The sequence below is a fragment of the Thunnus maccoyii genome, chromosome 1 (genome assembly GCF_910596095.1).
Source record: "Thunnus maccoyii chromosome 1, fThuMac1.1, whole genome shotgun sequence".
In the NCBI taxonomy this organism is placed as follows: domain Eukaryota; kingdom Metazoa; phylum Chordata; class Actinopteri; order Scombriformes; family Scombridae; genus Thunnus; species Thunnus maccoyii.
This window is the reverse complement of record NC_056533.1, coordinates 22,536,866-22,550,023: the sequence shown is the minus strand read 5'-3', so window position 1 is coordinate 22,550,023 and position 13,158 is coordinate 22,536,866. Positions and strand designations below refer to the sequence as shown.

The window sequence follows — 13,158 nt, the reverse complement described above, 5'->3', positions numbered from 1 at the left end:
CAAACAGAAGTCCAGCACCTCACCCCTGGAAATGGACTCTGTGGTCACTCACCTTTGAACCTGTCATCAGAGTCGCTCTCACTCTCGCTGTTGTCATCTGGAGGCAGACATGAGACAAACAAGAAGATATTTTACGGGTCAAAGGGCAATTCCACAAACATGTGTTTATGTCACAAGAAGGAACACAGCTAGAACTCTATGTGGGTGGCTGAGATGCAAATATTTACACACTTATCTAGCCAGTGGATAAAGGGGAAAAAAAAGAGAACCCTTACCTCTCAAAGATGCAGTCTCAACATTGGACATGGACAGCTTCTTAAGCCTCTTCTTCCCACGTTTAGTGCAGTAAATGGAGTTGATCCTCTGGACCAGCTGTAAACACAGGAAAGAAGAGATTCTCTGTTGGGAAATCTCAACTTTTGTTTCTTTTGATCATAAGTATAAAGGAAGTAGTTGGTGTACCTAGCCAAAAGTAACACTGTAAAATACTGTACATGCTTTAAGGGTTGCAGAAAAATAGAACTTAATGGCTTAAATGAGAGTTAGGTACCACAAGGGCTTAAACTCAAGCAGTGATTACATGCATTGAAGCACTGTGTAACAATATCTATTGTCTAAATGAAGGCATTATAAATGATCCCGATCTGCTCTGACTCTGACTGGGTTTTCTACAGAAACCTGAGCTGGTCTGAGAAGCCGGAGAGGACCAAGAACACAGACAGTGCTCTGCAAGGATTTAGTGAAGGTGTTTGTGTAGGATCTAGCCATGTTTACCTTTGGGATCCTCCAGTGCCTGTGTGAGGCCAGGGTATCACTGGTGCCACAGAGGCTATCATCCAGCAGGCCACAAGGTGAAGCTGATATACCCCGCTGGGGAAGAAGCAGCATTTCATCATGGCTGTGGCGTTTGCACAACTGTGACAGCCGGTGGCTCTTCCTGTCGCTGCCCCCAGTGAGGCGAAGGGACTGGCTACTGGGTTTGGAAGGCAACTAGTCACAGAGAACAGAATATAGAAGGTTTAATACATTTCACCTGGTATTCGTCCCAGTCCATTAATTCAAGATGTTTTACTTTTTTTTTTAATGATGTAAAAATGATTCCCGTTTTTTAAGGGAGACAAGTGCTTCATGGGAGACAAATCTGCCGCTGGACCTGTCTATGGAACATCACCAGGTCAAACTTTTTCCTGTAGCGTAACAAACGAGGTATGAGATTCTTTAGAGGATCTTGTCCAGGATATTCAGCACTGACATCCAGTGAGGGGATTCACTTTTCCACATAAAAAAACATACAAGCTCTATTTACAAGAGGGAAACATACCAGTGCTGTCAATCCCAGCAGGCTTATGACTTACCTGAGGTGGAGAGTTCAGTTTCCTGTCCATGGTGGTCCAAGATCTATTGCTGTCCAAAAGACAAGACTTTCGACCCAAACTCCTCCGCTTCAGGTCAACATCCTCGTATGGGTTCTCCTTCTCTGTGGAATGATGTAGATATTCAGTGTGGCTCAAACGTAATGTCAAGAGCAAAGCCAACAACTGTCAGAGGCTGTTTTTGACAGAAGACAGAAGAGGTTGTGGGGTCAAATAGGGCAAACAGGGCAGTAAAGGGTGTGAGGGGCACAAAAGAGCCTCCCTATGGTTTGTCTGAAAGGAGATGAGTCATTAAAGGTAAGTCAAAGGTCACTCCCAGCTAGCTCAAGTGAACTCCCTTTTTTCAAAACAGTTGCTGTTGGCACTGGGCCCCACAGGCCCCACTGGGCCCAGCTGAAACTGCTGGACGCAACGCTGCTGGTGAGTCACTGTCCAGGCATGCAAACTGTCTGCTCTCAGTGAGGAAGAAGAGGGTCATCTTCTTAGACAATGATTCTGGATATAGAAGTTAAATGTTTGTAGAAATATGATTAAAATAGCCGTTGTTATACAGTACCAGTCAAAATTTTGGACACATTTTCCCATTCATTTGAATGAGAAAGCGTGTCCAAACTTTTGACTAGTACTGTGCCTATTTTTCTTTGTTGTGAAGTACTGAAGCATTTTCCATACTATTATACTATATTGTCCACTGTGAATAACTTACGTATAAAGTGAAGAGGTTGAGATATGTAGCATAGCAAGCTAGCAAAGTTCTGTAAACGGCACCACATTCCCGCACAAGCACAGTGGTGTCTGCCTTACACAGAACTACTCTCTAGAGACTGAAAACGTGATTGCTGTCATTAGCCTTAGGAGCTGTTTCTAAACAAACTACCATGCCCAAACTCTTCCGGGCCTAGGAGGATGTCACCCAGCGCAGCAGTGAGGCTTATTGATATGTTTTTATTAGTTTTTGGACAACAACGGAGGTCTATGGCCCAGTGAAATACGATATATGAGGCTTTGGATACAATTCTTGTAAGCAGGATGAGTTCTTTGTTGGTTTGGCTCTGCACATGACAATAAGAAAAATATAGAGCAGAGCCATACGCTTTGAGACTCTGACTAGGGTCTACTTACTCACTTCATTTTAAGGACTGACATGAAAAATGCAACACTGCATCTAAACAAGTCCCAATAAGCACAGACCTTGCTACTGTATTCTCTGTAGATACTTCAGTCGATAGATGATAGCAGAAAAGGAAAGAAAGGCACATTACAGAGCACTGCACAGCTCTCACTGATGTCACCTGGCAGAGAGCCAACTTCAATAAAGAGAAAACTTGTGTAACACCACAGTCCATGTCTATTCAGACATGCGCTCTGAGAATAGCTTTTTGGCAGGGTCTGAAAAAGGTTGTGAGAAAGTGAAGAAACCACACTGAAGTATAAAAACAGAGCCAGATGGTGTCGAAATGCATGAGAGGAACTTTTAAAAGAAAGAAAAGCAGTGTTATCTGTTAATAGAAAGGAAAAAAACAAAACCTATTTAGTAGCTGTGTTCCTTCTTCCTGAGTATGTTAGCGGAAAACCTGATGAACTCACAAAGTCAAATAATGATTGTGCATGTTAAAAATGATTAACATTAACCTACAGGCAGAGCTTTGTTCTGTTCTTTATTTTTAGGTTAACTATTAAACCTGTTTTAGGTAAACTGCAAATGCTGTACATTGTAAATTAGCTTACTGGAGTGATTTTCTGTGCATCATTGAAGCTGAGGAGCGGAATAAGAGGGCTTAGTCTGACCCCACGTTGTGCCGCAACTCCATTAAACTGAAGCAGCGCTGTAATGAGAGCCTGCTGGGAAAATGATATGTCTGTATAGCTGCTTATATACTGGAGGGTACTAATCTACTCCTCTGATTGCAAACATCCAGATCTCTCTCTAACACACTCCCAGACACACAGTATTATGTAGGGAGTGGACACACCTCAACTGCAAACTGTGATTGTACATTTCTGTGTACACAATGGACTCTCTGGGCAGGGTGAGGAACAGAACAAACTATACCAACAATGTCAGTATCAGCTTACCCTATAAAGTGGACAAACTACAGTATAGTTGCGGTGCCCGCCCATTCATAGTTTAAACACAAATGTGCATGGGATGAAAAAATAGGTTACAGTTTTGCAAGAACATTTGGCAGCACTGCAAACTATACAGTGTGTCCATCATGAGAACAGTCTGCTTGTGACCACATTGGATAAACTATGCAGAGTAATGCACAGTAGTTTTGGTCTCTTTTGCACCAAAGAATAACAAATTATTGGCTCAATGGAGCCAGTGCAACTTGATTTGAATTTCAATCACTCTTTACATGTACCAAACCTTCTCAGGGCTCCAAACCTTTATTCACAAAGCAGCAAACTACATCAGTGAAGATAACGCAACACTGTGAGGTTGAACCACGCCAGGACTCAATAATAGAGAAAGCTGAATCATAGCTTCACTGGTACACAGGGTGTGATTCATCAGCCTATAAAGAAATCACTCATTGACACACCATTTATCAACTACACACTACAGTAGCACTGTAGCACAGGTCAAAAATTACTTCTGAGGTTTGGCATCAAGACAAGATACCAAAAACCAAGATGATGAGATAAAATTCATGCTAACTATGATACAGTAGATGTTCCAAGGAAATAAGTGGGGAATTCTGGTTCTCTGTGTGAGTTGTTTGTGAAAATAAGGGCACAGAGGGACTGAAACATGGCTCGTTTCCTACTGCTGTGGCTGCTTCTCAAATGGATCATCTGACCTGTAAACCACTGCATAGTGGTGTTGGATACCACCGTTCTACTCCATTAGGACTTAGTTTGAAAACCTGTTTTGAAATAGCTGGAAATAGCTGGAACAATTTCAAACTCACTCGGAGACAATCTCTTTGTCAGGAACAAACAGACACTGGCAGAAGTGCCTCTCTAAACTGCAAACTCTACACTCTACAGTGCTGGCGGAACAATGGAGGCTTTGTTGGGATTCATATGAAAATCAGTCATGCCCTTACGCTCTCTCTGAGACTGCTGCACATCCTCAGCTTCAGTAAACCTCTGATGTGCACGGCACTAATCACTGTTCAAGATCAGCATGACTACTTGTAGAAAGACCATGAAATAACGAAATACCTGCATATCAAAAACATTTAGCCCTTATTTGGTCATCACTGAACATTCATCATGAAAGATATTTCAGCGTGTGAAAACTTTTTACCACAACTAAAAGTCAAACTTCACCATAAGACACAGAATTGATGATATTTAAGCCACACTATACTCACTCTGACACACATTTCCACCGCATTGAGTATGCACTAGGGGAACTGGGAATTGGACTGGGCAGAAGGCCTGGGGTCATTTGCTAGTGGAAAGGAATTTGGCTTTAATATATCAAGAATTTCATGCACACATTACCTCAGAGAACTTCTGTGTCAGTCCTGTTTACAGTAAGATACACGACCTGTCTCTAAAAGAGTTGCAACGTGAGAAGATGATGCTAAATAATCCAAATTTAAGGTAAGTATAGAGATCTCTTTTACCCTTAGTTTTGTCTTCAGGCTGCATGATTATGGCTAAAATAATCACGATCATTGATTGCAACGATACATCCATCTCTATGAAAAACATAATGGCGGAGTTTAGATTCTGAGAGCTCATCCTCTCTCAGTATGTGTCAGTAGATAGTGCTGGACAGCGGTGTGAAATTTGTGGACATCCAGACAATCTTGACAGTAAAATCCAGCCTATACAACCACATGTTACCCATTAATTTCATTCTCAGACCCCAGGAGTGTTCATTGACTGCTACCATGCTGATACTTTTTCTATAACCCACACTTCTACATGAGGCAGATGCAGGAGGAGGAGCTACCCTGACAATCTTATTTAACTGTATTAAGCCAGGCAAAACAGGGGCTACTGTATCACTTTCAGTAAAACATGACTACTGGCCACTACTACACTCACCATCACCATCATAAGTCATGGATATTTTCAATTCATAGTCATTGTGTAATTACATATCTAAAAAGTAAATCAGTGCAAAGCCATGAAAAACAGACCTGTGATAAAAAAACTAAACATTTCAAGGAATTTCCTCACAGTGCTGCAGAGTTTTACCAGAATTTAGCGTTAATACTTCATCTGGACTAGCAACTATCAGTTTACTCACATACTTTCACTGTCTTACTCATAACCGTTTACTGTCTAATATGACATCATCTCCTTGATATGAATTGGAGCAAACAGTATCCAAAAGGCCGCACATTTACCACACAGGTCATCTCTCCTGTTTTCAAAGCTGGCGTAGCAGTGTGCTTACCTACTATGTCCTCATAGGCATTCTCCTCTAAAGTGCTTTTGGAATTGGGTCGACTCCGTGTCTCTGTGGTTAGTGTGCCATTCTCTGCAGGTGAGGACGGATACGAAGATGGCAAGCTTGCAGCATCCTCCGACTCACACGACTCTCTAGAAATGAAAAAAGTCAAAACAGAGCAAGATGGGGAAAGATGTTGTAAACACACGAAAGAAAGGCAGAGAGACTGGCCAAGTGCTAACAGAAAAGAGCTGAATAGGTGGTTAAGACACTTCTAATACTTATAAACACAAGTTTAAAAAATTAACATATCCCTCAAATGCAAATCAGAAGCCACTAAAATACAGAAAAGGGAATTACAGAGAAATGCCATGAATAACATGTGCTCCAATCACAAGGAAATTCCTGATAAGTCACAAGTAAACATGCAGATATCTTACTATTTCTGAGTGCTCTTTGCACACTGTAAGATACACATCATAAGCTGTGGCACTGCAGAGAAACTTTGGTACATTAGAGCAGGGATCTACAGTAAGGTCATGTCGCCCCATCGACAGCTCGTGGCTTTTAAGCTTGGTCTGAAATTGCTTGAACCACAGGAATTTTAAACACAGTCCAAGGGATGAACATTTAAGGATTTTCATCCCCATTTTACATTGGGAAAATCTGGAGAGGCCCCACCCTCATGCAAGAAAACTAAGGACATCTGAGCCTGAGAACTATAAGTTAAGAATAAAAATAATAGTAGTAATAGTACAGCAGCAAAGATTAAGCCAATATGAACACAACAGAGGAGCGTGATGATTCAGTGTAAGATTTCACTAGTTTCTATTAGATATTCACTGCTGCCAGTTTAAAGGAAGTTGGAGAATCACAATATCTTCAATTACAGTATGAGTAAAGTGAACTTAGTAAGAAATTGAACATAGATTTGCTAGGAGTGTGTACAAATTAATTTCTGAGAAGTATCTGGTCTGTAGAGTACAATAAACATGTTATTTGCCTATATCCAATAGGCAATCACCTTATGATAAACCAATCATGACATTACTTATGATGGATTAAATTGGAAAAGCCTTTATAAAATCACACAATGCTCTTTAAATGAAGTAAAAACACTATTGTTGTTCAATGGATAATAATAAAGCTTCAACACTGATCTCCACTTCAAATCCTACCTAAAACAAACTCAGGAGAACCAAATCAAATTGCTCCAACACTACAACCGGACACATTGATAAGTAACTTATTAATCGACAACACCAACAAAGCAAATACTCCACAGGTTCCCCACAAGACTATCAGACATGTTAGAAACTTTAGCATCTATGCTTTACAGCAGAAAGCAGGTTGTACAGTGCACATTTATGCAGTAGCATCACATCTCTAGTACATGCTGTTTACTATAATAAAGGACACAAATGTTTTATTGTCTGAGAAGGTAGGAAACAAACTGATACACAACAGCTCTCCAAGCTTGAGCTGACTTTCAATAATATTTAGTATTTTTATGTCAGTAAGTTGAGAGACATAAGTACACTGATCCTTGTCTAACCTGTCCTGGATTCTGATGGGGGTGCTCCCCTCCGACTTTGCTGTGCGTGTCATGCTGGGTGCAGGGGTCGAGGGAAGAGGTGGGGGAGACTCAGTGGCTGGAGGTAGTCCATTGGATGGCAACGCGCCCTTCTGGTCCCGTTTGGCGTCGTACTCAAAAGTGCGTTTGGGTTTGGGTAAGGGGTTGACTGGAGTGCCGACAGAAGTCTGTTGGCTGGGTGGCTCTGGGCTCTCAGACCTGGTTGAACTCACACTAAACCTTTGTCTGAGTTTAGAGAGCTTATCAGACACCAAAACAGGGTCTGGTTCAGTGGCCACTGAGCAAATGCTGCTGCGCTTGCTGGTGCATGTACTGTCCAAGTCATCACCTATCACAAAAGACTTTTGTCTTATCTTGTCTGGAGCGTAGCAATTACTCAGATAACGTGGAGGAGCTGGGTTGGGATTCTCCTTCAGGGCTTGCTCTATCTTTTGTATCCTGTTGAGGACTGCTGATGTCTCCTTCCGAGCAGAGAGGGAACGTACAAATGTTCCTGAAGACTCTGTCTTGCCTATCCTTTTCTGGAAGCGACCCAGGCCGTCTTTATCTGAAACTCCTTCTTCTTCCTCTGTCTCTGTGTAGGAGCATTCTGAGAATGCTGTGCTCATTCTGCGAACCCCCTTAAAGTCAAACGTCTTCTCGCTACAGGGAGAAGAGAGCAGGCTCGGACAGCCCTCACTGCCCCCTACGCGCTCTCCTCCTGGCCTTTTATCCAGACACAAGCTCATCCTAGGCAGAGCGACCCTCCTGCACTCCCATTCTGAGATCTTTTTGCGGATTGTGGTGGGGGGAACACCTGCTACTGAGTGGGTGAGAGAGAGGGTGCGCTTGTGGCTTTGGCTAGAGGAAGGTCCTAGTGAGAGTGTGCTCCAACTCAAGGGCCTACCATTAAGTCCATCTCCCAGAGAGAGATCCCCTTGGTTGTCCTTCAGCTGCTGGACGCCCTGACTTTCCTGACACTCCTTGGTTTGAGCTGGGGGCTTATAGATGGAGAGCCTGTTGTCCAGGCAACTGATGCTCTTGGACTTGACGAGACGGCCGTGGGAATCAGTATCACCAGTGAAAGATGCACCACTGCACAGGGTAGCAACCTTGCTGTTCCAGCCAGCACGTACCAGGAACCTGCCGTCAGTCCTGAGGTACCTGCTCTGTTTCCCAGAGTTCTCACCGTCACTGAGGAGAGGCTGCTGGCTCTGCCCCTGGCAGGCAGATAGAGCAGGACAGGGTGATGTAGACTGGCACCTAAAAAAAAGACAGAGAAAGGTGTGAACAAATATTTAAATGTTTCTTTAAAAATAAAAATAAAAACATTTCAGTCTAATAGATATGAATAAACTAAAAGAGGTAAGTTACAGGAGCTGCCAACAACTCCACTCAACCCTACTGCAACAGAAACTCAATATGGAACAGATGGAAGAAAACTCTTAAAGAATCAGCTGAAAATTCTGAATTAATTTCCCAGATCAAAGACCAAATGAAAACCTGAGCTACTTATTTAAAATAACCACAGGAAAGTATTCTGTCTTTGGCAACATGAGATTCAACTTAAGGCCAAAGGAAATACAGACTACATTAAAATGCCACTGTGGATTTTTCCACATAATCAAACTATCTTGAGGAGAATCATAGTGGACCTCACACAGAAAGCTCTAAGCAAAGATTTATTACAGTGGTCTTACCTGTAAAAGTCTCCCTGCTCCTCTCTGGTCCTCAAAGCTTTCTGCAGCTAAGTTATACTAGGTGCTATTCCCCAGCTCACTGCTGACTGTATCATCCTTAACCACAAGCAAACACAGTTTCTCACGGTGCTCGCCTCATTAAAGATTTCCACAGAGAGACAAAATTTCCCTGTAGATTCCAGACACCTTAATACTCATAGTCTTTCAGGAACCTTGTCATGACTTGGAATCTGGCTAAGTCTTGCGAAAGTGAAGCGTTGGGAGATCTGATGTCATAGTCACGGTTAGAATAACAAGCGTTATGGGAGGAGGAAGCTGAGGACTGTGGACTGTGATCCAAAAATGCAGGTTGGGGCAGATCTGGCTTCACACCTATCTGCCCTTCCCTGGTTTCATTCCTCATGCTCCAGGGCGGAGAGACTTTTACAACACCTAGGAACCTGCAAACTGCAAGTAGTATGATGGATGCATCTTATCTAACCTCCCTTGAAGAAATATGAGATCTCAAAGCGACTTCTGTCTGAGAATTTCTTCTATCATATTCTGGTGTGCTATGCATAGATTTTTAAGGGGCTCTGTAGTCAAGGTACTGTGATTAATCAGAAATGCATAAAAATGGTTTGAATCAACAGGATTTTTCCCCGCTTGGTTAACAAGGAATTCATTGGATATGATAGTTCTTATGAAGTTTAGTACCACTGTTGTTTTCAATCTAATATTTGGTATTGATTGATTATTAAATGTCAGTATGTCTGAAATTCACTTTTAATAGTTTTTATTTCCTAAGGCATTTCAGTTTCCAAACAAGTCTTCTGACTATATTCTTACTCTCATACAGTAATTAGTGTCATTTTACAGTATACTGACTTGAGCTTGAAGGGAAAAATTTAAATCTTAAGTAGGTCAGACTTTCTTATTTAAAACACTGCAAGTCAAACACACTGTATGTTTTATGAAGAAAATACGTTTTGAACACTCTGATATTAATCAGCAGTCCAACACATGACATGCTGCAGCGGTTCAATAGGGAGCTATTAGAATTTGTCTGGCGAATTAAAACCTAACTGGCTCCTAGGATAAAACTCCTAACTAAACTGCCAAGTCATGTGGCTGAAGTAGGAAGCCAGAGAGAGAGAGAGAACAGCGTCTCTGAAATTAAATATCAATGGCTATGTTTTAGTAGCAACCAGACCAAACACACACTAATGAGCATCTAATATCCTTTCTAATGCACATGGTTGACTTCATCTTGATATTATCATTATTTGGTTTTTGTGTACTTGTTTCGGTTCATTCACCAGTATCTAATAAACAGAATGAGCATATTTGTTTACCTAGCAACAGATCTCATAACAGTAAAAATAAAATCTTAAAATCATTTCATTATCTTTATGTTGTAACTGTTACACTATGTTAGACTCACTTTCAGACACAAAAAGAAAAAAATATGTGCAGAATTTGGGTCTGCTGGGGGCTTGGGGACTTTTTAGGGGGTTCTGGTGGTCTGGATCATGCTTGTAAAAATAAGCCCAGTTTAGTCAGCTTCAGCTGGGCCGGCCACACATAAAGTACCATACGAAGCACTGGATGCCAGTGACGACCTGGCCTCTGGCTTTCATTCAGGCTACCAGGACAAGTTAACCACAAGCCACTTCCTGTTACTGACCAGGATGGAGGGAGCAGACTTTTCACAGGAGCAGTACTTCTCCTGTTATAGTTCAACATAGATAAGTATGTAGTTTCATGCCTTGTTTGCCACTTGTATTAGCAAACAGTATATCCAAAGGACAAAGGATTTTAATCAAGAGAGTTTGAGGTTAAATTTTCTCATGTCTAGTACATACAGTACATATACAAGTAGATCAGGAAAGAAGATAAAACTAGTAGTAAGATAAATCTAGTGAGTATGCGTTTCTGGATATATAAAACACTGGTCACAGATGGTAGTAAATCGCTCTCTGGATTGTTTTTTTGTATTTCACTGTGATATTTGAGGTGTAGGACATGTATTCAAACTATAACGTCAGAAAATTGCCAGGAAAGATCCTGTATAAGTTTTCATTTATCCCCTCACAGTGGACTCACATCATAGGACGATGATTGTTTTTGCTGTTTTGTTGTTTTTTGTTCTTTTTCCCACCATGTTGGTGCATGTTGCCATGTGGCTACAATGTTCAGCGTAGGTGTAATTTAGCTCAGAGACTGATGTCGGATTGATTTCATATTTTGAGGGAAACATTGTGCAGCACTACCAAACACGACTAACATCTCTCCATCTGTTAAATTGTGTGGAAGCAAAGCATGCATGCGTCATGAGCTTTAAATGCAATCTTAAAGAATCTAGGGTAACATGAGCCCATGAGACCACTAAGCTGTTAATAAGACTGTAGTACAAAGACAAATACATTAATCAAAAGAGGTTAAATGCACATTCACATTCACTGGAATGCAGCCAATGGGGTGAGAGAGCTTTGTGCTTCTGAGATAAGTGTTTCTTATATTTATATTCACCTGGTTACCTTGGGAATAACGTACATTGCACAACTCTGTGTGCACTTTCACCAGCAAATGATAGCAACAGATTTTATCCACATCCTAATATTAGCATTACGATTAAAATTTGTGTGGTTTGCCACTTCCAGTCGGTCTAACTTTTGCCGCAAGCAGTTACGGAAAACAGCTGCCTGAGTTTACAGGATCCACTGTGTGAGAAATATTGTCTTGTGTGTTAACCACCAAGAAAATCAGGAAGGAATAAATGAGCAACACTGCCAGTCAAATAGTAAAATTGCTATATACAGTGTGAGAAACGGAAAAAGAAGCACCACTGATAACAATCATCTAGTTCAAAATCAGCCATCAGCCTGTCAGAGGGTGGCGTGACTGCTGACAGTGAAAACAGACAACATTTCACAGTTGTGACGTACAATTGTCATGTTAAACTACTATTTGTGACATGAGACTAGACCTTTTCTCACCAAACTGACTATTCCTTTTGAGACTTTCTGGTTGAAGACAGTTTTGGGCATGGTAAAAATGGACAGGATGACAGACTGTAAGGTTGAACAGTCAAGATATCACATATCATCCCCAAAGTTTGTTTTTCTCTCACAGCAGGACACTGTCAGCTCTCAACATGCTACCACAAGCTTCAGCTCACCACTCACAGTTAAAAGTTGGATGGGGCCCTTGTCCAGGATACAGGATCGTACTTGCAAAAGATCTGGGAGTCTTATAATGACTGACAATCTTTGGCTGTAGTTTCCCAGCAGTGAAAAAAAAAAAGTTGTTTCTTTTTCGAATCAAAATTAAAAAAAAAAATCCAGTCAGATAGATACTTTGAAAACCATTTGACATAACTGGCAGAGCATACCAACCAGCCCACCCTTTCCCAGAAGTCACTGACCTGTCGGGGATGTCCCGGGGAGTTTTAACCCCTCCTGTACGAGGCGCAGCCTTCGAACTCTTGTTGGCAGTCATGTTCGTCTGCAAGCCGCCCACTCACCTGATGGACAAACACAAGGATGTTAAACATGAGAAAAGCTGCAGCATTCTGTGTATTTTACAAAAAACATGAACTAATAACGGCAACTAAAAACTCTTCTATGATTGTTTGGGTTTGTGAGTACAATTAGAAAATTAGACTGGGAATTAATGCTATTATTATAATAGCACTGGGATAAGACTCAATAGAGTAATAAAAAGATCTAATACCGTGATGAACACGGACTTTAAACCAGTGCCACATAAAAAAAAGAAGACCAACATTCCTTTACGACCACAGAAAGGACGAAGGACAGAAGTGGCTGTGCCATCAGTATGAATAGGACTACTCATTTGACTTCCCAGCTCTGCACACCACCTGGTTTAATGTACCTCTGACTGCTTAACTTTGGTATCAAAGAGTGAACACTGGTTTCTATAATAACTACAAGTTTATTATAGGGCATTAAAAGCTTAATAAAGGATTAGTATAAACCCATAGTCAATATTGTTGTGAACTTGAACCCTAAATTCTACTTTTTTCAAACGTAAGAGTAGAGTAAAAGGTGAGTTATTGCACTTGACAACATTTCATAAGGTAAGCTAATAAAGAAATGCTACAGATTTCCGCACTTCACCGCACCTGCCATGTTGAATCTACAATGAAAATAT

The 13,158-nt window shown here is 41.3% G+C and overlaps 1 protein-coding gene across 4 annotated transcripts in view; it reads right to left on the bottom strand.

Moving 5' to 3' along the window:
- The window catches only part of dennd2b (DENN domain containing 2B), a 48,911-nt gene that overhangs the window by 19,461 nt on the left and 16,292 nt on the right, over positions 1-13,158 (bottom strand). For 3 of the 4 annotated variants that reach the window (XM_042408366.1, XM_042408357.1, XM_042408349.1), the window contains exons 2-8: positions 12,410-12,508; positions 7,286-8,566; positions 5,737-5,882; positions 1,356-1,477; positions 775-990; positions 276-372; positions 53-97 (exon numbers count right to left, since the gene is read on the bottom strand). In XM_042408366.1, coding sequence (XP_042264300.1) covers positions 53-97; positions 276-372; positions 775-990; positions 1,356-1,477; positions 5,737-5,882; positions 7,286-8,566; positions 12,410-12,483 — 1,981 coding nt within the window. In that variant the 5' untranslated portion in view covers positions 12,484-12,508. The remainder of the gene's footprint in view (positions 1-52; positions 98-275; positions 373-774; positions 991-1,355; positions 1,478-5,736; positions 5,883-7,285; positions 8,567-12,409; positions 12,509-13,158) is intronic. The other variant, XM_042408374.1, reaches the window with a different exon arrangement.